The sequence below is a fragment of the Vanacampus margaritifer genome, chromosome 2 (genome assembly GCF_051991255.1).
Source record: "Vanacampus margaritifer isolate UIUO_Vmar chromosome 2, RoL_Vmar_1.0, whole genome shotgun sequence".
NCBI classification, from domain to species: domain Eukaryota; kingdom Metazoa; phylum Chordata; class Actinopteri; order Syngnathiformes; family Syngnathidae; genus Vanacampus; species Vanacampus margaritifer.
In genome coordinates, this window is record NC_135433.1 from 12,311,761 (window position 1) to 12,335,452 (window position 23,692).

The window sequence follows — 23,692 nt, forward strand, 5'->3', positions numbered from 1 at the left end:
ACGCCATGATAGTAGCTAGTCACAACCGTTGCATGTCAGTGACGATAATTTTAATCCTTTGCCGCGATTGGTCGACACAAAAGTTAGGTAGACGTACACACGAGTCTGCTTTGTCCAATCAGCTCTAAGTGTTGTACAGCATGCCTCGCCTTTCCCGAGCAAGTCAACGCGAGCAAGACTGATATTGTGGAGAACTCCCTCGAGTGAAGCACAAATCAATTTGGCTATTCCCAGGCTACCAGAGATTGGCTCTTAGAGAAATTAAGCACATACACATGTGTAACAATATATACTTTTTTATTATAATATTTTCACGGAATTATTTCATAGGTGTTGCAGTGTCTCATCTGTTAACATTGTCCATCAAAGTTGCTGAGCGGATCCCAGCTAGCCAATTTGTTAATCACAGCAAGTAAAACCACTTTAGGCCCACTTCTTTTATTAGCAAACAAGGTGGATTTAAAAACAAAAAACAAAAACATAAGTACCTGGTGTAGAATACTGTACATGATGCTTCATGACAGAAAATTATAGTCATACTTGGGGTAATAACCTGCACAACTCATAAGGAAATGTTTTTTAAATGGATGAATTTGGTTTGAAGATTTTAAAATTTGAATTGCAGCTGAAGCATTGAAAGTAGCAGCGGATGAAAGCACAGTACAAAAAAAAGAAAAAAATATTGAATGCCTGCTTGATCCAAAAGGTGTCTTGAAATGATAACCGTATCAAATAAACACAAAAAGTCACACCTCCAAAATTGTATGCAATCATTTGCATAATTATCAGTCCAACAACTACCGTTTGTTGAGTCATCATGATTTACAGTTCAGGGAGGCCGGGCATGGCAAAATGACTCGCGAAAGCTTCAACCTCTGCCTTGATCTCGTTCACACGCTGCTGGAACTTTTCTTCCTTGGCCAAGGCCTGGATGAACTCCTTCAGTGTGGCCTTCGGATCCAGACTTCTCTGCACCTCCAAAGTCAGCTCAATGCCTGGAGGGTAAACAAAAGGAAATATATGGGCGCTTTCTACATTGAAATTCTACTCCAGACACACCATTTTTAATTTGTCTTGAAGCTTAATTTCACCAGAGCGGTTAGTTAGTAAAGCTACAAACAACAGGTACTTTTGATCAGGAAATATGAATGTTGAAGCAACGCTGACTGTGCAAGGCATAGAAATAGAAATGACTAATGAAATTAAAGGTCCCATAGTATGAAAAATCAACCAGGTATGAAAAAAGTTCGTCCGCGACTTCTTTAGCTTTCTCCTCCTTTCTAAAATGTGTGCTTCAAACAGGCAGATTAAACTTCCGTGACTTAGTGACGTGAAAAAGACAAGGAAGTGCACTCGACCCCGCCCCCTCGGGTTAGTGGCACCACCTCTGGTAAAGGTTTGTCACTGAAATTCGAGAAGATGGCTGTGCCTTTCTTTTTCTCTCCCTGCTCGCAAATGCTCCGTGGAGAGGAGAAACAATAATCAGGAAAAAGTGGTTGCTTCCTTCGTCCCAAGTCTTTGAGAAGACAGTGGATTAATTTTATTTTTGAAGGACATTATTTCTCAAAGGACTGTTTAGTTAGTGAAAGCCTGTTCAGAGCTGGATTAGCAACACGTTTAAACATACTGGATCGGTCCCAACAGTGTGACACGACTGCAAACGGGAAAGATGTAAGTTTAACATTTTTGATATAGCCTTCCTTCCTATCCTTTCTAATAAGAGATGTGCACCTTCTACCAGAATTACTGGTGTATTTTTAGTGCCTAAAATGGGAGCTACATTTTTCGTGTGGAGGTCATTTGGTTCCAAGAGGTCAGATATGATAAAGCAGACGTTGTTGGATAATATGAAGCGGTTACGTATCGTTTTGTCAAGATACAATCCGCGGTGGTTAATTTGCCGTGACTGGTAACTCGCCACCTAGTTGACATGACTTTGTGACGCTAACCGGCCGCTAAGTGGTCTCGACGAGACGGCTTGCACGTTGCGACCGCGAAGTGGCCTAAATGTGCATATTTGTGTTATTCATAACCGCTTGTAAATGTCTACAAGCATTCACGGCAAATCAGAGACATAATAACTTTTGTGGGAGATTTGCCGGTTTACGGCAAAATAACCATTGCCTAAACAATCACAAACTAACGCTTCAACATAGTCTCTGTAGTAACGTTATGCTACTTTTTCTTATGGTAAAACGTTATGCCACTTTTCCACATATTAAAATAGTTCTCAAATGTGTAAAAGACATGTCTGTATTTTGTCTTTTCTTCTGCTCCCATGGCCAGTTTTTTTCATTCACAACATGAGCACATGACTACCATGACCGAAATCACTTCGAGAGAGAAGGATATGGCCTCGGTGCAACTATTTACATAAAAGTGACAAGCAGGCTGTTTTGAACAGAACGTTTTTTGGCTGATTTCGGGACAGCAAAAATATTAGATCCAAAGTCAATTTTGACAAATGCATGTCACAGACATGTCTTTTACACATTTGAGAAGTGTTTTAGTATGTTGAAAAGTTGAATATGAGACCTTTAAGTTTCTAGGTATCGTTATTGATGAACATTTAACATGAAAAGCGCATATAGAATATGTCAAATCTAAGGTGTCACAAACCGTAGCCGTGTTGCACAAGGTGAAAGAATCATTGAACAAGAATGCTTTGTTATTGTTATATAATTCATTGATTGTTCCATACCTGATTTATTGCATTGAAGTGTGGGGGTGTGCAGCCAAAATCTACACTGAATCCATCTTACTTTTACAGAAACGTGCTATTCGTGTTGTTTGCGGCTGTGGAGATCACACTAACCTATTATTTATACAACTAAAAACTTTAAAATGTAACGAATTGATGGAGTTAAATCGCCTTAAAATATTGTATAACGCTCATTATGACATTTTACCAGTTAATATACAAACCAAATTTATAAAAAAGGGAAAGTGAGTAAAAATGAAGAGGAACAGACATTTTTTCCAAACCTAAACGTAGAACAAAACAAAAAGAACGATGCATTTCAACTCAAGGCGCCAGTCTGTGGAATAATTTGGATTGTAAAACAAAACCTTATCAGTCTTTTTTGTTTAAAAAAAAATAAAAGCAGTTCTTGCAAAAATATATATAGCACAAGGACACAGTTGAATAATTTTGTAGAATTGTTATACTGAAAGCGTCTTGACCTCATTTTGTGTTGTTTTTTTTCCCTTTTTTTGTGTTGATCGAGGGCAGACAAAACAAGTTTTACTTCTGTCCCTTTTCATTTCTTTTACTTTACTTTGAATTTCAAATTTCAATATTGCTTTATATAGTTCTTTCTCTTTTACAAAGGAATGAAATAAATTGAATTGAAAATGGCAATAAAAATGCAAAGTAAAAAATGTATCACCATAACAGTCAATCTTGTTAAGGCTCAGTCTCGTCCAAATCTTAACACTATTGTGGGTGTGGAATGTATCAAATTCTGTCAAATCGTATCGTGTCTTAATTGACGTGAGCTGTATCATAATGCATAATGAATAATATCGTGCGCGTGCATCAGTATCAACATCCTATTATAATGGCCTCAGTGATGGAGCTGCATATTCCTAACCTCTATGGAGGAAGTCTGCCACTTTCCTGAAGTCATCTTCCACCAAGCCTCTGGAAGTCAGAGCTGGTGAGCCAAATCTCAGTCCACTGGGGCGCAAAGCACTTTTGTCCCCTGCATGAAAAGATCAAATTATAACATATCGTGTACATATACTGTATATATATGTATCTACATATGGAGATTTGCAAAAATAGCTCAGTATAGTACAGAAAGTTGCAGCACGAACACTTAACTACATGACAAATCATACCTGGACATGTGTTCTTATTACAGGCAATAGCGCAGGCTTCCAGAACCTTCTCAGCTCGTCCTCCATCGCTTCCTTTGCTGCGCAGGTCCAAAAGGATCAGATGATTGTCAGAACCACCTTAAAATGCAAATATAATTATGACGTCGGAAGGCTTCTAGCCTACTGACAACACTAAATGGTATTAAGAACTTCCCACTGACACATGCATTCCCCCATTGTGGTCTCGTTCCATTGACCGCCCCTGTCAGATGTCACCGGCTCACAGGCTTGGGGAGTAACGGAATACATGTAGCGCCGTTACGTAATCAGATTACAATTTATTTTAAACTGTACAGACGCTCCCCTACTTACGAACATTCGAGTTACGAACAACGGTACATACGAACATGTCTGCGCGCATGCCGAAAAATGTTCGGAAAGAGATGCTGTAAGTTAGATTTTGTATTGCGCACCTTTTTCCGAGTACTGTAGTGCTTCTTTCCGCCGCTAATACCGACGCTTGGCGCTGTGAGAGCTCACCCAGCATTGGAGGCTCAGCAACGTGTCGAGGAGGAGGAGGAAGAAGAAGAAACGCCTGTCGCTCATAGATAAAGCCATCGCACTCTTCGAGCAGCAAGACCCAAATATTGAACGTTGCACAAAGGTTGCAAATTAATTGAATGATGCCATACAGTGCTACTGCATCATTTATGATGAAAAAAGAAGAAAACTGTGCAATCGTCATTGGATCGCTTCTTTCGGCCAGTTTCTAGTAAATCCTCCAAGGAAGATACTCATCAACCCTCATCTTCTTCTCCTCGACCCTCAACTTCTTCCTACATTGAAGTTACGGAGGAGGAAGCAACTTTTGAAGCCCATTCCAGCGACAACGAAGAACCTCTCATGATATAAAATCCTCCTCTTCCTCCTCCTCCATCAAATCCTTAAGCATCGAGTACATCTTCCAAAAGTAAGTTAAACTTCATTTTATTTATCTTATTACGTACATGTACATACTGTGTGTGTCTCTCGCTCTCTCTCTCTAACATACGTAGTACAGTACTGTACGTATTCTCTTTAAACATAAATTATAATACAAAATATAGCACTGAAGCAACTTACCAACAAATTCACCTTACGAACGATCGCTCGGAACGTAACTCGTTCGTAAGTTGGGGAGCGTCTGTATTCCGGTAAAATTACAGGAAAAAACATGGAATCAGATTACAGGTACATTTATTAAAAATGGGGATTACTTCGATGGATTACAATTTCTACGTGCACGCCAGCGCGAGTGGGACCGTTGCTACATGTCGGGGAGGTGGGAACGAACAAACTGACTAGTCATGTCCTTCACACGCGGGGAGTTTGAAAAAGTTTCACGGACAGGAGGAGGAAATGGCGACCGGTAATCACTGGAATTTGCTCGTCTTGAAAGAGCGAAAGTTTGAGCTTGAGAGTCCAGCGGCATGCTATGCGCCGTCTGTCTGTCCATCTATCCATCTACCTACCTACCTATACTGTGAGGTGTGGTTGCTTTCAATGACAGTTCGAAAACAGCATATGGCCTTCAATCAATCAATCAATCAATCAATAGCCTACATGCTATCACATCTGCAAATAGCAGGGGCGCATTGTATAGAATATATATAGTAGTGATATTTCTTTTTTTGCCTTCATGAGAATACTCGGAAATAGAGTAATCAAAAAGTAATCCAAAGTAATCAACTTACATTACTTTAATGTTATGGTACTTTGATTACGTTACTACATTTTTTAGCAGGTAACTTCAATACATTTTAAAAGTAACCCTCCCAACTCTGCCGGCTCACTAGTTGCGGGCTGTTGCACCTCCCGCAGGGGTGGTAATAGATTTTATTTATAACACACTTTACATTTAGAGAACAAATCTCGACGTGCACAGTACAGGCATCAGTAAAAAGCAATAGTCATTCAAAGCCTTTATCTCCTCCAAGCAGGAGGTTTTAGATGTTTGCGTTCTCCAACGCACCTGATTCTAAAGCACACGATCGTTATCAGGCTTCTGCATTGCTTACTGATGAGCCGATTACAGGAAACTTGAGGAGCTTGAGAAGAAGGCTTGGTGGTTTAATGAGGGGAGAGGGATCGCAAAGGTGACTGCATGATGGTCAGCAATTCGGTGACACCTACCAGTGACAATCTTGTAACCATGCTCAATCAGGGCAGCAGACAGAGCTTTGCAGTTGACAAGAACCTGCATCTGGTAAGCTTTAAACTCTGGCGTCATGGCTTGTTTGAGTGCTACTGCAACACCTGGAGACATGACAAATGCAGAAGTCAAATGAGCAGAATTGAGCAAATTCCACAAATCATTTGTTCTTTCCATTTTGAATTGTCAATCAAAATTGGCAATGAAACACAAAAAATATCAGTGATTTTAGAATTCTATTTTAGGCTAAAAATACGACATATCACTGAACCCATTGAGGCCTAAAGCGCCTGGCAAAACATGCCTCTAAAACCTATGGGTGACTTTTGAGTCACCCCCCCAAAAACCTTTCCTGGAAATTCAACAATATCAAAAGACAATTGATATATCAGCTCCTGAAGCAGATGGAAACATAATTCCCAAAACATTTCAGAAAATACACCTGTGGCGTCCACACTAATATAAGTTTATTATTATAAACCTTTAATATATATCCCGATTCTCAAATCGATTCGATATGCGGCCGAATCAATTTTTAAACATACATTTTTGATGGGAGTTTTCAACAAAACGTCTTACTTAGGGTTAGGATTCACACATTAAGCATGGAAGAATGATATATTAATGGAATATTAAGCCTTAATATTTGATTTCAGTGCTGTTCAAACATGAAACAGACTGCAACCTGTTTGCTAAATGCAGTGGCTCACTTATAAGCCTGAATTTTCAGATAAATAAATACATTTACACACAAATCTTACAGTGTACATGTACAAGTTTACTGATTAGTATTTTCTAAACTTGAGTATAAAAAAAAATCGCAATAGTCAATTTATAGATTCGCATCGGGATTAATCGGTATCGAATCGTGACCTATGAATCGTGATACGTATCGAATCGCCAGGTACTAGACAATTCACACCCCTTATATATATAAATAAATAAAATTTTCAACAAACAAATGTTGCATCTGCAGATAAATTTACCTTCAATACTGGAGCACAATTGTAATAAATTTTCAACGTCCTCATTTTCTACCAACATATTTCTTAACAATATGCCACTGTCGACTGGTTACACTGATTCAAAGTCCTCCCGCGTCGTCGTCAATCGCGTCATTTACTTCATAACTCCCGCAAATCTGCATCAGCCACAAACGCTCGACAAAAATTCCAGGACATGCTACGAGGCCCACGTCACCCTCTCGTGTATATTCTGATGCATTTCATCGGCTTAGAGACCAAGAATGAGTCAAAAGAAAACAAAATGACATATCCGCTCTCCCGGCTTTAACGGTAGAAACGCGTTTGTGCGCTCCTGGCCTTAATGGGTTAATGTAGTAGTTTTTGCAAGTTTGCTAATAAGTATTAATAATGACATTTAGCTTGTTAGCCACTACAATCAGTCAACAGAGACATACTGTCTAATAGAGTTAATCACATTATCATTATTTACTGGCCAAATGAAGACTCAAAATAAAGATGGTTTCAAAGAGATTTTCTCCAAATCTAGTAGTCTACATGTTTTGTTGTTCCCTGTGGACATGAATGAGATGAAAACAATGCAATCGGGCACACAAACAGTGGTCAAAGCATCACGCATAATGCAAGTCAATGACAGTAACATCCACTTCAAACACTTTTGTCCTGGATAACATGTGACTGATTTTTACAGTCCTGTGCTCCCCCAACCCCCATTTTGCATTTTTGATCTGGGGCTAAAACAGAATTGTGAGAAATGTTTTGGTGTTAAATCACAATCCAAATGAGTCACTTTTATGATTTTTGGGTTGCCAATTGAAACGAAAAGAATGAATGACAAACGGATTAAACAGCTACTGACGTAACATAGAGAAGAACAAAGTGTAAAGTCTAATACTGTGGAGGACCTGCGATGGCGTGGTTGTGTGGTCCACCCTGCAGCCCGGGAAAGACGGCTTGGTTGATGAGAGACTCGAGATTGTACAAAGTCTCCTTTCCCTTGGCGTCCACGCTGCGCACACCTGAGGAAGAACAGACGAGAATAAAACTGAATGCTTGAAAACTCCAAACACTTGATGACAAAAGAGATTTGACCTTTCCTGAAGAATATCAGTCCAGCCCTGCAGCCACGTAGCGTCTTGTGCGTGGTGGTGGAAACAATGTCACAGTAGTCAAAGGGTGAAGGCACGACTCCAGCGGCCACCAGTCCACTGATGTGCGCCATGTCTCCCATCAGATATGCGCCATTCTCATTCGCGATCTGCCTCATGCGGGCGTAGTCGATGTTTCGGGAGTAGCAGCTCGTTCCTGTGGGGGGGGGGGGGGGGGGGGGAAGGTCTGTCTGAATCACATTTGCATTTGTGTGATCATGTGCGAAAGGTTTCCTCCCCTCAAAAGAAAATCAGTTAAAATATAATACACTAAAACTTTTAGCACGCCGCACAAAAATTTTGTGGGAACATTTCCAACTGTGGCCGAACTGTGAATCTGATTTAAATTCAATGTAATTAGTAGGGGTGGGAATCTTTGAATGTCTCTTGATTCGATCGATTCCGATTTTTGGTTGTGCGATTCGATTCAGAACGATTTTTGATTCAAAATGATTTGACTGACAATGATTATTGCTTCAATTTAAAGATGTTGTAAAGGAATCGTAATGATCTACTCCAGTCTGACTCGCTAATGTTAATTAGCGCGCTACTCGCGGCACTTTTATCACTGAAAAGAACGGCTTCACACTGCAAAAAAACAACTTTTATTGGAATAAGTTGATCGTGACTTTTTCCTTCGACTCGCTAATGTGGCTACAACTTAACAGTGTATCAGACCGCGTGGAAGCACACTGCCCCTAAGTGGCCAAATCTGGTACAACATGAACAGCGCTCCCAATAAAGGCATACACAAACAAAGGGGAGACAGTATAAAATAATTTCAATGAAATAGATTCTGAATCGTACTAAATGAGAATCGTGATTCTTATGAGGATCGATTTTTTGGCACACCCCTAATAATTAGCCATCAGTTTACTAACTTGACATTAGCTTAAAAGCATAACAATTTTCACAACGTAACCATTTAAAGGCATTGCATGCCAGTGGATGTGGTAGACAACCTGCAATGATGAGTTTGGGATGGAAAAGGCGAGCGTTTTCTTGCAGTCGATCATAGTCGATGTAACCAGTTTCGGGATTCACCTGAAACCAGAACACTCTGTCTCACCAACAACTCACCAGCAACACATCATGTACAGGTGCTGGTCAAAAAATTTGAATATCCCCCAAAAATGCATAATTTCCATAATTCCATTCAAAAAGTCAAACTTTAACAGATTATAGATTCAGGGCCCACAACTCAAGTGATTTCATGTATTTATTTGTTTATTTTTACTTTATTTGGGCTTCTAGCTCATAAAACCCATGAAAACAGCATGTCAAAAAATTTGAATAATGTTGAGAAATCACCCATGCATACTTCCCAGTCTTTTGCATGGGAAAGAAAAGATGGTTGGATGGATGGTATTTTCAAAACGATATGTCAATCTTCAATAGTTGGTTGGATTCCCTTTGCCTTAATCACTGCCTCGATGCGCCGTGGCATTGCCTGCGGGTCCTGGAAACCCAGGCTTTCGTGATGCTTGCCGTCAGATCTTTGTTTTTGGGTCTGGTGGCCCTCATTTTCCTCTTGATAGTACTTACTGCATCACAAGAGGAAAACCAGGGCCACAATACAGTACTATCAAGGAGGACTATGAGGCTATTGAAGATTGACATATCGTCTTGAAAATACCCTGCATCTTTCCTCCCCCCCATGCAAAACACTGGGAAGTATGTATGGTGATTTCTTCACATTATTCAAATTTTTTGACATCCTGTTTTAGTGCATTTTATGAGCTAGAAGCCCAAATAATGTAAAACTAAACAAATAAATACATGAAATCACTTGAGTTGTGGGCCCTGAATCTATAATCTGTTAAAGTTTGACTTTTTGAATGGAATTACGGAAATTATGCAACTTTTCGAAGATATTCAAATTTTTTGACAAGCACCTGTATATGACATATACAGGGATAATACACTGAACTGACCAATACTCCCATTATAATTAACAAGCGGAAACTACCAACTAGTGAAATATTACTAGAGATCATACAGTTACACTACACGCATTTAGCCAGTAACCTAATGTAAGACAATTGTACAAACACTTTTGAGCATCTTAAATTGGAGGTGAAAGCTAATGAATTAATAGCGGGCACGTACAACTCAAATGACCTCTCAATTGTGGTTTGGAAAATTAAAACCACAAAAATTGAATTGTCCAAATAATTCTCTTCATAATCAAGTTTCCATGGCATAAGGTTTTTGCTTGTTTTTTTTTGTAATAGCAAACGTGACAATTCAGAGCAGCGCCTGCTTGAAATTTTACTTAGAGGCGAGTGTAAACAAATGTTTGTGATCACCTTGTACGGCATGGACTCAAAGAAGATGGACGTTGCAGAGATTTTTTTCTTTTCAGTCATGAAGCCATGTGTCAGGTGACCTCCATCAGGAAGGTCCAGGCCCATGATTCTACCATGTGGTTCCACAATGGCTGTGTAAACAGCAAAGTTGGCAGGAGAACCTACAAGGAGAAGCAGAGACATTTCTTCTTACTCCATTTCAATTCCATCCATCCATTGTTCTGCTTATCCTCATAAGATAAGATAATACAAGATAACTTTTATTCGACCCGCAAAGGGGACATTTGCAGACTATTAGGACATTAAGAATATTCGGGCCAAAACTTGTGTTTGCTAGGTGACCTAACAACAACTGACTTACCACATAAACAATTTCAATCTACACTTGTAGCCCTTACTATCGCAAAAAAAACCCAATTCTTGTTAACTGGAAAAATAAACAAACTCTGAATATCGACCAATGGTCTAACCTCCTCATAAATCACATTTTAATGGAAAAAATATCTGCCTCAAATAAAAACCAAATATCAAAATTTATAGAAACATGGTCTACGTATATAGAATTTTTTAACCTAATTCTGGTTCCTTAATTCTGCCTGTTAGCGAGAGCCACCACATCGTGATAACTTACATTGATGTTTCTGTATTTGGCAATTTATTATTATATTATATTATTAGTATGGGATTTTCTTTTAATAGGTTTTAGGTGAACTAATGAATACACACACGCTTGCACGCACGCACGCACACACACATACAAAAAAAAAAAATATATATATATATATATATATATATATATATATATATATATATAAAAAAAATTTAAAAAAGGAGAGCAATGATGACATGTCAAATCGAATGAACAATACTGAGCTCTCCAGAAAAAAAAAAAAAAAAAAAAGATTATTCGGGCCACAGGTGAGCTGCAGCATATCCCAGCTGACTGTCGGCAAGAGGCAAGGTCCACCATGGGCACATTAACACCTATGGATAATTTAGTGTATTCAATTAAGCATGTTTTTGAAGTGTGTGGGGGAACCGGAGTGCCTGGAGAAAACTCATACAAGCACACAAACAACAAGCAAACCCAGATTCAAACCCTGAACCTTAGAACTGAGCAGAAAATGTGCTCTCCACTTGTCCACCTTATCTGAGATGTTAAACCTTATTTGTATGAATAAATGTTACCTGAATATGGCTGCACGTTCACGCCCCATCTGTCAGAGTCCAGACCATACGCCTCTAGCGCCCTCTTCTGGCAGAGTCTCTCCAGCTCATCAACATGCTCAGTGCCACCATAGTATCTACATTGAGACCATTGTGAGTATGAAACTGATTTTTTATTTAATTTCACATATATGTTTATTTCCATACCTCTGACCAGGATATCCTTCAGAGTACTTGTTGTTCATGCAAGACCCCAGAGCTTCTAGAACAGCTCTGCTGGCGAAGTTCTCTGAAGCAATCAGCTCCAGCCCATACGTCTGTCTGTGCTTCTCCTTTTTAATGATAGAGAACACCTGAAACGCAGATGTGACACAGCAATCCGTCACACAAACTCCATACACAAAGGGGTTGTTATTGCTGCAGTTGTATGGATTTGTTTTGTATTTTGCCCCTCAAATAGTGTCAATCACTACCTAGCATTAAGACACGCGATTTGGACAGTGAATGAAATAATACAGTGCATTCACATAAACACCATGCAAGACAAAATAAAATAAAATAATAATAATCTTGACAGCACCATTTACAGTCAATTACACAAATACACTGTCTAAACAGTACTTTAAAACGGATTGCCAGTAATATCACAGTAATCAAAAACATATGGTATTTACATAAACACTGACCTCAGCGTCATTGACAGCCAGAGGTTCCAACATCATCTTGTTGTGTGAGTCCCATGTTTCCTTGCTGACATTGTTGCCATTTGTTAAAGACATGGTTGTTGTTGTTGCGCAGTGCTGATCTACACAAGATGATACATTCCATTCATTATCCATGAATTTGGAATAAGAATCAGTGATGTCATCATGCAATATGAAAATGCCAACCAAGGAAGAATTTGAATCTATTGACGCCCCTAAACGTGACTTGACAAATAGATTTAAGACTAGATCTTAACAGGACCTTGTCATGATGATCGGAAAATGAATAGATGGATAAATGAGTCAATTTTTTTTTTATAAGTTCAACTGAGGTTTTGTGACAACGCAGCCAAAGCACAATATCTCACGTCTGCATGATTTTGTGATTGGCTGATAAGGCAACAAGAACTTCTATAATTATTTATTGTGAAAAGTGTAACAGTAAAAAAAAAGTTTCCTGTAACTGTGCTATAAATAGTGATGTTGCCGTTATTTGAAGGGAATATTGACTGAGAATCAAACGTTTCAGATGAAAGTTGCCTATTACAGCACAGGCTCCACCATTGGGTAAACTTTGGACCGTTGCACGGGTAAAGCAAATACGAGTTAGAAACAATTTTACGCGCATTAACTGATGTCTTGTGTAACTTGTACATATACTTCTTTAAAAAAACAAAAACAACACCAAATGTTTACATTAAAACTGCGACAAATCAAATTCCTGTCAGATAAAATGAAGACTGCCTTTTCATTTCTGTAGACCGACCTACAATCGACAGCACGTAATAGTCAAGTAGCTGTAAATCAATATACCATCACTTAAAACAAAAAAACTTGTATACTTTAAAATAACTGCTAACCAACCGTATCCTTAACACACAAGACTGGCATATTGCAATAAATGCGAAATTCACACGGCTAAAGCAGATCGTCCAAAAAGTTTTTTAAACGTGTAAAACAAAAATATGAGCAGATATAAACATTAACTCTCAACATTGTCCTGCCAATGTACTGTTTAGTCGACGCTAAACTAAACTCACCCGCCAAGAAGACAAGAAATGACTAACGTTTTCAAAAGCAAAACTAGTATCACGGGGTAGAAGGACTGGAGGGAGGGGGAAACATACTAGTGACGAAGGGTAAAAGTCCGCCAAAGTTTGGACTAATCACATGCCTAGTTCTTCTTCGTTAGTCTTCATACTTGCAGTTAGTGCACTTGAGAGCCACCCGGCGTGTTTTCAAACACGTGCATTGCAACGGGGTCGACTCCTAAAAGTAGCTCTGACTCTGATTCACCACCTGCATTTGAGCACAAAAGTATAAATGTTTTTTTTCCCCTGCCCTTGTGAAGATACCTGGTTCAGAGAAATGGATGGATTATATAAAATACCAATTTTGATCACAAAAACCGAAAAACACACTTTTTGATCAAATCTAATTTGGTGTTAGGGTTAGGTGGTTTTGTAGGCTGGCACAGAAAACACGAATCATTCTTGAAGCCGACAATATAAAAATCTCTTAATTAAATAAGGCCATAAATGGGGGAATTTTGCGCCTCTGAATTTGCAGCTGTCAAACTCACTCATTGACTTTGCTACTACTGTCTTTAATTTACATTTGTAGTTTTTAAAAGTAACAAGTCTATTTTGGCAATGTAAGTTGTAGAAGCTACAGATATATGTAGTAACCAAGTATTTGTACATAATAACTTTCCGCCATTGTAGATAAGAGACTATAACACATCAAATGCAATGCAAAACTTTTATACTCCTGATGTTTTGATTGACACTATCTGAATAACATTTTCTTACAATATGGTTATGTATTGCTGTCTTTTAATAGTGGTATGAAGTTTGTCATTCGTCATGGTTCGTATACCCCCCCCCCCCCCCCACACACACATCTGGCTAAACAAAAATACCAAAAAATAGAGATCCTGTGGTATGACTGCACACTATGAACATGATCATAAACCTTTTTTGGGTGTTCATTCTAAATGCTGAAAGCTACCAGTGTAAATATAAGGGCACTACTTTTACTTTTGCCATTTCAGCTCAACTTGAAACTTACACTGTACACTTTAATATAGTGTACAACAATTATCAAAGACATACATTTTGGCATTAACTCATTCACTGCCATTGACGACTATAGACGTCATAAATTCATTTGAACTCTTTCTATTAGTTTAACATTTCTTTCCACTTTTGTTAAACCTATAATTTTTTTTGTTGGTACATTTAGAACAGATACAAAATTTGTGATTTATCGTGAGTTAACTAGTGAAGTCATGCGATTAATTACGATAACAAATTTTAATCACCTGACACCCCTACTTTTTTATGATCTTTTCTTAAAAAAAAAAAAAAAAACTCCAGGAAAAAATAAATAAAATAAAAATAAAAATAAAATAATTGCAATAATTTTTTCCCCAATTTTTAATAATCTTTTTTTAAAGAAAAAAATACAAAAAATTAGGGGTGATGGGCGATTACCATTTTTAATTGTAATTAATCGCATAACTTCACTAGTTAACTCACGATTAATCACAAATTTTATATCTGTTCTAGTACAATAAAAAAAAAAATCTAGGTTTTCATACTCTTGTTAACAAAAGTAGGAAAAATGTTAAACTAATCGAAAGTTAAAATAAATTTTTGACATCTATAGCCGTCAATGGCAGTAAATGAGTTAAGGTAATCCAGTTTTTGAACGTGACCTTTTGACCATATCTCTGTTTATAACTGAAGTGACGAGTGACCATATAAGAATCAACTTGATTTTGCAGATTGATTGAGCCAGTTATCAACAGGAACATTTTTCCCCAGGCGAGACGAAAGCACACCCTGTGGAAGAGCCACCATTTCTGGAAAAAATGACAACAACAAAAAGAACCAACAAGTTGAGTCTGAATGAAGAAATACGTGTTTGAATAATTTTATCATATTATTCTGAAATATTTTCATCATTCAGTTATATACAGTGTAAAACCCAAAGGAAACATAGCGCCAGCGGATATTGTACAATGATCAGTATGATTCATATCATGTAAAAGCTCGTAGGCTTCATTTCAATTGTATGGGAACCGGCTGCAGCTTTACCAATCTGGCCGTTATTCCATGCCAAAATGCGCCACAGGGAGAATATTCTTCGTAGCACTTTTCTCCCCCAAATAGTCTAATTCATACTGCGTCAGTCCATAAAAGTGGAGAAATGGTTCCGATATATATTCTGCATCATTTTAGTGAGAGGGAATTTAATCCTTTAGCCGCTGCTGCTGCTGCTTCTTTTGCTTCCTTTGCTGCAAGAAGAGGAAAAATGGATAAGGGCATGCAAATGACTTCCAAGTCTTATTTACTATTTATTGATTATATGTACAGTTTTGCCTTGAGATAAATGTAATTGGTTGATGATTGTAACCCAAAACCTCTCAAATCATCTTTTCCTATTGAAATGAATTAAAATGCTATTAATCCATTCCAGCTTCCACCAAAATTGTAATTTTGCTTCTTTGTCTTAGTCTGTAACGTATTTTCAAAAAACATACAGTATTACGTAATGTATTCGAATTTACATAATTAATTTGTTCCCCAATGTTTTTGCTTCAATCTTAAAGACTTTGTTTGTATGCTCGTTTTGGTGTGCATGCTTTGGCCACCTGGAAGCAGTATAATACAGACAAAAATATACAGTTGTGCTCATAAATTGACATACATAAACTTATGAGCACAACTGTACAGGTACAAAAGCGAAATGTCACCTAATGACACAAAAAACCTCAACTAAAATTCACATTGCAAATCGCTACTCATGTCCACTTGAACCTCTAAAAATATCAAAACAATAGCACAAAGTATTTTGGATTTTATGTGCAATAAACCTTATTATGGGACTGCTGAGCGTAGCAAGCAGCACATATTACTATCCTACAAAAATGGGTTTATTGCGGTTATTATATCATCTTCCACGGATTTTTCCACAAAAATGCGGCCCGTACCGAGACAAATGAGGTATCAAACGATGCGGCTCGATCTGACTCGGTGCGGCATTATTTTTCTAGGAATTCCCACTTACCACGGCGACGCAATACCCCAAAAACTACCCCAAAAAGTGCCATAGGAATGAATGGGAAATGGAAAGACAAAATCACACATCAAGCACCTTTTTCCAAGACACGCTGTGCACGCATACGTTATCCGACCGATACGAATTTTAGCTCATTTTGTAGGAATTTTTCCCATCTTTAGCTCAGTGACGAAATTTTTTTTAAGGAATGAAAGCTCTCCCCTCTGTGCGGGTTCAAAGACAGTGAGTCATATAGCATTTTAACACACTCTGTTTTAGCAATTAGCCAGAGTGCCGGGAAGCAACAAATCTCTTGCCAAAAGTCAAAAGTTTCACTTCAAGTTGTCACCATGGCCACAATCTTTTCTCACTAGACGTCAAATTCTCACATTTTGTAGTCACGAGTGTCTTCTTTCAGACAAACTAACTTTTATTTGGCTAAGGTGTCATTTAGTACCTTTATTTTCCCTTTAAGCTTGGACAAGTCGGACCAACTCGCCTATCTCTGCCATGTTAAATTCAGGCACCTTTCGCTCTTCATTTCTGATAAATCATAAGTTTTCAACCTGCTCTCATTTGGTCATTTTTCATCCGATTAAAAAAATGATAACATGCTCGTGTTCCCCAAACCCTTGCCGTTCTAATGAGCCATTTCTTGAATCTGTATCTTCAACCGTTAAGTCGTGAGAGGCTTTTGTTCAAGGGGTGCGTCTCTCATAGAATCTCAATGGAATGTGGGGCGTGTGACGGCTCCAAGTCAAAAATGGGTGTGCGTTGTTAAAGTGACAGTGACATATTTTTAGATTATGCTTAACTTCCACATTTCTTGACCGATTCCAGTCGTTTAAATTTTAAACTGTTCAGCTCATTACCAAAGAGTCAGCAGTCCCATTCAAAATTTCCGCGGGAATTTTTCTACTTCCCATCATACTGTTGCGTTCATAAGTTACATATATGCAAACTTACAAGTTACATGTGTAAACTCTACATGGAGAGTCTTAATAAGCTGACGGATGGCAAATACGTTGTTTTAGTAAAGCATAAAAATGAAATTCTCTTTGTTTTATTTAGTTTGACAGTAAACTTTCCCTGGAAGTAGCAATAAACAGTTTACTCACTTTGTGAAGTGAGTTGAGTTCACTGCCACCATAATGTGATATTATCTCGAATTTTGGTTCGCAAGTCAAAGCAAAAATGAATAAATAAATAAAAATCGGTCACACGACGGCTCATCTCTAAAAAAAAAAAATTCAAAATCAGGTCACTCGCACAGTATCTCAAGGCATCATTGTACATACATATGTTTTTACCATTCAAACAACATACCTTTTTTCTCTTCCTCTTTCTTTCTCGCTGCTTCTTCTCTCTGTTTCTTGATAATAGCCAGGCGGGCGAGGTCTGCTTTGGCCTGGTCCGTCTTCCCTGCGAGATGCATCTTCATGTAGCGTTCCTTTGCTTTCTGCTTCTCAATTTCCTCTCTGCGTGCACACGGAGGTGGAAAACAACACATATATTAAAACATTTAACAATTAAACTGAATGTCACAAAGAAACCAACTATTCAGTATTTAGATATAATGCAATTATGTTAGTCTTCACCTGAAAAATTAAGTAATTCCTCTAGACCTTAAGGCCAAACTTTGGTCACGTTATACTTTAAATACAGTCTACAGTACAGGCCGAAAGTTTGGATACACTTTCTTATTCAATGCATTTGCTTTATTCTCATGACCGGTTACTTTGTAGATTCTTATGTTATGACCTTAACACAAAAAAAAAAAAGGTGAAATAACTGAAAACATGTTTTATATTATAGATTCTTAAAAATAGACACCCTTTGCTCTGGTTACTTTTTTTGCATACTCTTGGCATTCTTACCTCTGGGAACTCTTTAAAGACTAGGGGGTGTTAAAAAAAATATCGATTCGGCAATATACTGTATCGCGATATTACAGTGTGCAATCGTGATACGGATCGAATCGCCAGGCACTACGCAATTCACACCCCTATTAAAGACTGTTGAAAAACCCTTTCAGGTACCTTTTGAAGCTCATCGAAAGAATGCCTAGAATGTACAAAAAAATTAATCAGAGAAAGGGGTGGCTATTTATTTACTATTTTCACCTTTTTTTGTTAAGCACATAAATCCAAATGTGTTCGTTGGTTGTCATAGTTTTGATGCCTTCAGGGAGAATCTACAATGTACAGTCATGAAAATACAGCAAATGTATTGAATGAGAAGGTATGTCCAAACGTTTGGCCTGTTCTGTATGGGTTGATATTTTCCGTACAAAATCCAGGGCATTTGTACTTTTTTATTCATTTCAAAGTAACAATGCAGTACAAAACAGCTACTATACACTCAATGATATTAATGTGCACATGTAAAGTAACAGTACAAAATCCAGAGCATCTGTACTTTTTATTTCAAAGTAACAATGCCGTTATAAAAGCTACATGATTACACTGAATAATAGGGGTGTGCCAAAAAATCGATTCTCATTTAGTACGATTCAGAATCGATTTTAAATGTTCCAAAAACCGATTTTATTTAAATTAATTTTATATTGTCTTGCCTTTGTCTGTGTGTGCCTTTACTTAGAGCGCTGTTCATGTTGTACCCGGTTTGGCCACCGAGGGGCAGTGTGGTTCCACGTGATCTAATACACTGTTAAGTTGTAGCCACATTACAGAGTAGAAGGAAAAAGTCACAATCAAGTTATTCCAATAAAAGTAGTTTTTTTGCAGTGTGGAGCCGTTCTTTTGAGTGATAAAAGTGCCGCGAGTAGCGCGCTAATTGGCGTTAGCGAGTCAGACTGGAGTAGATCATTACAATTCCTTGCACATCTATAGAGTGAAGCAAAAATCATTGTCAATTAAATCCTTTTGAATCAAAAATCGTCCCCATCGAAATCGATTCTGAATCGAACCGCACACCCAAAAATCGGAATCGGATCGAATCGTGAGACATTTAAAGATTCCTACCCCTACTGAATAATATTAATGCTTGCATGTAAAGTTCATAGTTCTGAACCTCTGGCTTTTTTTCAATTCCTGCCCCAAGTTTTTATACGGTACACAGAACATAATTAACGGATACTTATTCTTCTCATACGTAAAGTCAGAAAAGCACGTTTTAATCTATGTGAAAATTAATTAAAAGTGTACAGTAAACATAAAGCTAAAATGTTGATTTGTTTTTGTATTTAGTATGTAACATTACAGCATTATGCAAGTTATACAAAAAAAAAAATGTATTAGGTGTGTCAGACAAGTTCCAGGACTGGCATCTCGAAAGATGTATTCCAAACCTAAGATACAACTTCAAGTTTTTTACCATTCCAGGAAACTTCTTTTAGTAAATAAAATGTATGGCTTTGCCCTGGTATGGCATGACACTTCACTTACAGTATGTGCCGTTATTGGGACAAAAAAATGTTGGCTGACATGAGTGTAAACACCTTTCTCTCCTCGACAATTGCTTAGGCTCATCAAACTCGATGTGTGTCACCTTCTTGGACTTCTGAGCAATTCTGTTGGGGTTCTCAATTTCTATCAAGCCCTCCACACCTACTCTCTTCCTCTGCAAACACATTACAACAGCTCAGAGTGCGCTCTTAAAATGTACAAAAAAAACTAATAAGCAAACAAAAAGATTAGAATTGTGGAAGTACCTGTGAACCGTCATCATCACTATCATCTGATCCTGATGCTTGTAACTTCTCCGCAAGGTCATTCTGAGCTGCACCCTCATCCTCATCCTGACAAAAACAATATATAATATATAGAACGCAACAAGTCACAGTCACATTAGTCAACTACAAGTAGTTTTCTCATGACAACAGAACGTTACCCCACCAAGGCTTAAAATACGTTTCACCTGCACAATCCAATATAGTGAATGCTTGGCATTTGGTCCCTTGCAGCCGCAATTTTACCAGGTTTGGTTATAAAGAAGACCTTATACAAGGAAACTAAATTACATTGGTACCTTTGTTTGGTATGAGAGCTTTTGACCCTGCAAACATGTTGAATTCACCATGGTATGATTTGTCTAAATTAGTGATTGCTCCCAATCAACCCCCACCCCTCCATTTTTTCACTATAAATAAAACAATTTAATGTAACGACATCCCGCACAAATTTAAGAGGGCCATAGGAGGAGGAAATATTATATACATCATGCCAATGGGTGATACATCATTTTGCATACATTACCGTCTTTCTCTCCTTCTCCGCCTTCATCTGGGCGTCGATCTCCTCTGGACTTGTGTATGTCCGCATGCGACCCTTGTGGCCACCTTTCCTACCTACAGTGAAGATGACAGGCGTGAACAGATTGACCCTGTTTACTATTCACAAGGCGACAATCGAATAGACACATCTCTAAAACAAACGTGATTTACATCGGTGCAATGTTATTACGCCGCTAAGCGAACAGAAGCGCAAACTGATCCCATCAGTGTGTTGTTCACTGACAATCGTTATGTTTTAGAGTGGCTAACGCGTGCTAATACAGTATTGAAAAATATATGGGAATTCACTGAGCAATACACAACCATCCTACCTCCTTTGGGCATTTTGAGAACTCAATATTATATATAAATACCTCACTAACAATAAATAAATAAACAAACAAAATACATAAGGCCGCGAAGACAGCTGTCAACTGGCTAATCTCAGAGAAGAGCAACACAATCCAGCAGCAGTGACGAGTTGTGGCCAAGGATATGCCTGTTCAAATATCTTAAAAGTGGGGGGAAAAATGGACGAAGCTATGTCAAACAATTCTCCCTGGGAGGAAACACATATTAATATTTCCCCCGCAAGGTTTGACTTACTTATTTGTATATTACGAGTTACGAATACAAAACAAAACAAAAGGTATTTTTGTTTTCTTGACGGCATTCAACTCGTGGCCTAAAGTGATGCAATGTGATGCAGGCTATTTCCGCCAATTTTGTCTCATAAAATGTCTGTAAACTGACCTAAATTTGAGAGTAAATTAATACGAAGTTAGTCCGAAAGATGACTAAAAGGAAATATAAATTAAAAAAAACGGTGCTATGACGTCAAATATGAGCCGCGCTTTCAATGGACCCCGGTGACGGCTAATTCAAGAGCCCGAAACCTGTTCGCTACGCAAAATAGAAAACATTAGGAGCTTTTGTTTGGAGTTGGACAAAGTGTAGGGAAATGCCGAAAGTTAAGAGAAGTCGTAAACCACCCCCAGACGGCTGGGAACTCATTGAACCTACTTTGGATGAGCTAGATCAGAAAATGAGGGAAGGTAAGCCGAAACAAGATAATTTAGCAATAATGGTAACGAACGGCCTAGCGGAGATATTGCAATCGAAATAAATGGCTATCTACCGTTCGATATGCCGAACATTCATATTCCCATTGTATTTTCTGCTTCTCAGCTGAAACTGAACCTCATGAGGGTAAGAGGAAAGTGGAAGCTCTCTGGCCAATTTTCAGACTGCATCATCAGCGGAGTCGATACATCTATGACCTCTTCTTCAAAAGAAAAGCCATCAGCAGAGGTAAGGGTGACCATATTTATCTTGTGATTGAAGAGGAATTTAGAATTTTGTCCTCTTTGCGTGTTCCAAAAATGAAGATAGATTTAATGTAAGAAAAATACACATTTGCAAAAATGATTTAATAAAAAACAGAATCTCTGGACAAATAACTGCCTCTAATCATCACTTAAACAGGTGGGATTCAGAGCGTCAAATGTAGCTCTTCCGCGTGCACAACGGTTTCTTATAGTTAAAAAGACCTCCTCTCTTTCATTTGTAGACAAAACATGCTCTCTGGTACTTTTCCGTGAGCGATGGCGAAAACAGAGTCAGGTGTGGGTGTTCAAAACAGATTCTGTTCTCAAGGACCAAATGTGTTTTCGCACAAAGCGCTGAGAAGGAACTTTTTTAGACTAAATAGTATGTCCCAGCTTAAGGTCAGCCTATACGAAGTCAACACCATCTGCTCTGCACAGGACACAAAACATTTCGACAAGGTTAATATAAAGAATTAAAATGTTAATAATGTGTAACAATGGTTAATAGAATAAAATGAAGTATTAAAAATGTTTTAATATCTATCATGATGTAACAGCGTTCCGAGTTCACCCAGTGCAAAGTTTTACTCTACTCTCGAGTTGAATAGTACTTGCACCTTATTCTGTCAATTGTACTAAAGTTTGCTTTGCTTGTAACATAATATATTTGTTACTGTGTGGTCGATGTCAACCAAATGTTTGATGTTTTTTGTGCGTGTGTGTGCGCGCTCTGGCAGAGCTGTATGAGTACTGCATAAAGGAAGGCTATGCTGACAAGAACTTGATTGCCAAGTGGAAGAAGCAGGGCTACGAGAACCTGTGCTGCCTGCGTTGCATCCAAACACGAGACACCAACTTTGGGACTAACTGTATTTGCAGAGTTCCAAAGAGCAAACTGGAAGTTGTAAGTCTTCAAAGAGTTTCCGGATTTTCACTACTACCATTGCAGTTCGTATAATAATAATGTTGATGATAATTCTTTTGCAGTTGCGCTTTACCATATTCCTTTCAGTGCATTTGCAAGCATGTTTTCAGTAGTGGCACAGACACAATTCAGAGGCCCATCTGCATAGATTTGACTTTCAAATGATAGATTACTGTTTTGAGTGAATAATTTGTTACTGTTTGATTATACTACTTTAAGACAACTCTCACCAAATGTACTCTTTCTGATTTCTTGTCTTTTCTAGGGAAGGATCATTGAGTGCACCCACTGTGGATGCAGAGGATGTTCTGGTTAAGTGCAGGAAATAATGACTTGCCCGCCCTCCAACTTTGTTGTCATGCATCTCACCACCTGCTTCAGAAACTATTCCTTATTATTGTCAGCATCATTCCTAGCAATCATTATAGGTCTCAAAGTACACTGAGAGGGTCTAAAACCTTTATCTTCTGTACCTCTGAGGAGGAAGTTGTCTTTAAATCTATTGTTTCCGGTGTGACATGTTTTATTTCAAAGAGGGCTGGGTGTGAAGTGATTTTGCTTTTAAAACTTATTTTGTTGTAATAATTTGAATAAAACAATTCTGATTGACTTCCTGTTCCACACCTGTTAATTGATCCACTTTCTTTTGTAGCCTGCCACTTAATGAAGCAACCAAGAGCAGCTTAGAACAGTCTTCCCCATTTCCTGCAGCTCCTGTAGAAAAATAAGATATTTTCTCCAATGATGATTTATTATTCATGCTGCCTCAAAAGCTCACACATACGTCATCACGGAAGCAAGTCACACAAACACGAG

The 23,692-nt window shown here is 38.2% G+C and overlaps 3 protein-coding genes across 6 annotated transcripts; 1 reads left to right on the top strand and 2 right to left on the bottom strand.

Moving 5' to 3' along the window:
* Window positions 1–280: 280 nt before the first annotated feature.
* Window positions 281–13,643, bottom strand: shmt1 (serine hydroxymethyltransferase 1 (soluble)). 3 transcript variants are annotated; one of them, XM_077559145.1, is made up of 12 exons: window positions 13,452–13,643; window positions 12,307–12,425; window positions 11,828–11,973; window positions 11,642–11,757; window positions 10,454–10,614; window positions 9,107–9,188; window positions 8,089–8,301; window positions 7,902–8,015; window positions 5,995–6,117; window positions 3,844–3,960; window positions 3,594–3,704; window positions 281–995 (listed from the first exon to the last, which is right to left on the bottom strand). In XM_077559145.1, exons 2-12 carry the CDS (start codon window positions 12,397–12,399, stop codon window positions 823–825), a joined length of 1,449 nt encoding a protein of 482 aa, XP_077415271.1. In that variant the 5' UTR covers window positions 12,400–12,425; window positions 13,452–13,643; the 3' UTR covers window positions 281–822. The 3 variants fall into 3 exon arrangements, with proteins under 3 accessions (XP_077415271.1, XP_077415268.1, XP_077415269.1); XM_077559142.1 differs by having other exon boundaries at window positions 13,365–13,638; XM_077559143.1 differs by having other exon boundaries at window positions 13,392–13,491.
* Window positions 13,644–15,245: 1,602 nt separating this feature from the next.
* On the bottom strand, window positions 15,246–21,880 carry pdap1b (pdgfa associated protein 1b). 2 transcript variants are annotated; one of them, XM_077559070.1, is made up of 6 exons: window positions 21,762–21,880; window positions 20,607–20,698; window positions 20,063–20,149; window positions 19,850–19,971; window positions 17,716–17,867; window positions 15,246–15,625 (listed from the first exon to the last, which is right to left on the bottom strand). In XM_077559070.1, exons 1-6 carry the CDS (start codon window positions 21,778–21,780, stop codon window positions 15,561–15,563), a joined length of 537 nt encoding a protein of 178 aa, XP_077415196.1. In that variant the 5' UTR covers window positions 21,781–21,880; the 3' UTR covers window positions 15,246–15,560. The 2 variants fall into 2 exon arrangements, with proteins under 2 accessions (XP_077415196.1, XP_077415197.1); XM_077559071.1 differs by lacking the exon at window positions 21,762–21,880 and adding an exon at window positions 20,956–21,121.
* bud31 (BUD31 spliceosome associated protein) lies at window positions 21,391–23,485 on the top strand. Its single transcript, XM_077559072.1, has 4 exons — window positions 21,391–21,678; window positions 21,812–21,934; window positions 22,689–22,855; window positions 23,142–23,485. The coding sequence occupies exons 1-4, from the start codon at window positions 21,585–21,587 to the stop codon at window positions 23,190–23,192; spliced, it is 435 nt and encodes a 144-aa protein (XP_077415198.1). The 5' UTR covers window positions 21,391–21,584; the 3' UTR covers window positions 23,193–23,485.
* Window positions 23,486–23,692: the final 207 nt, after the last annotated feature.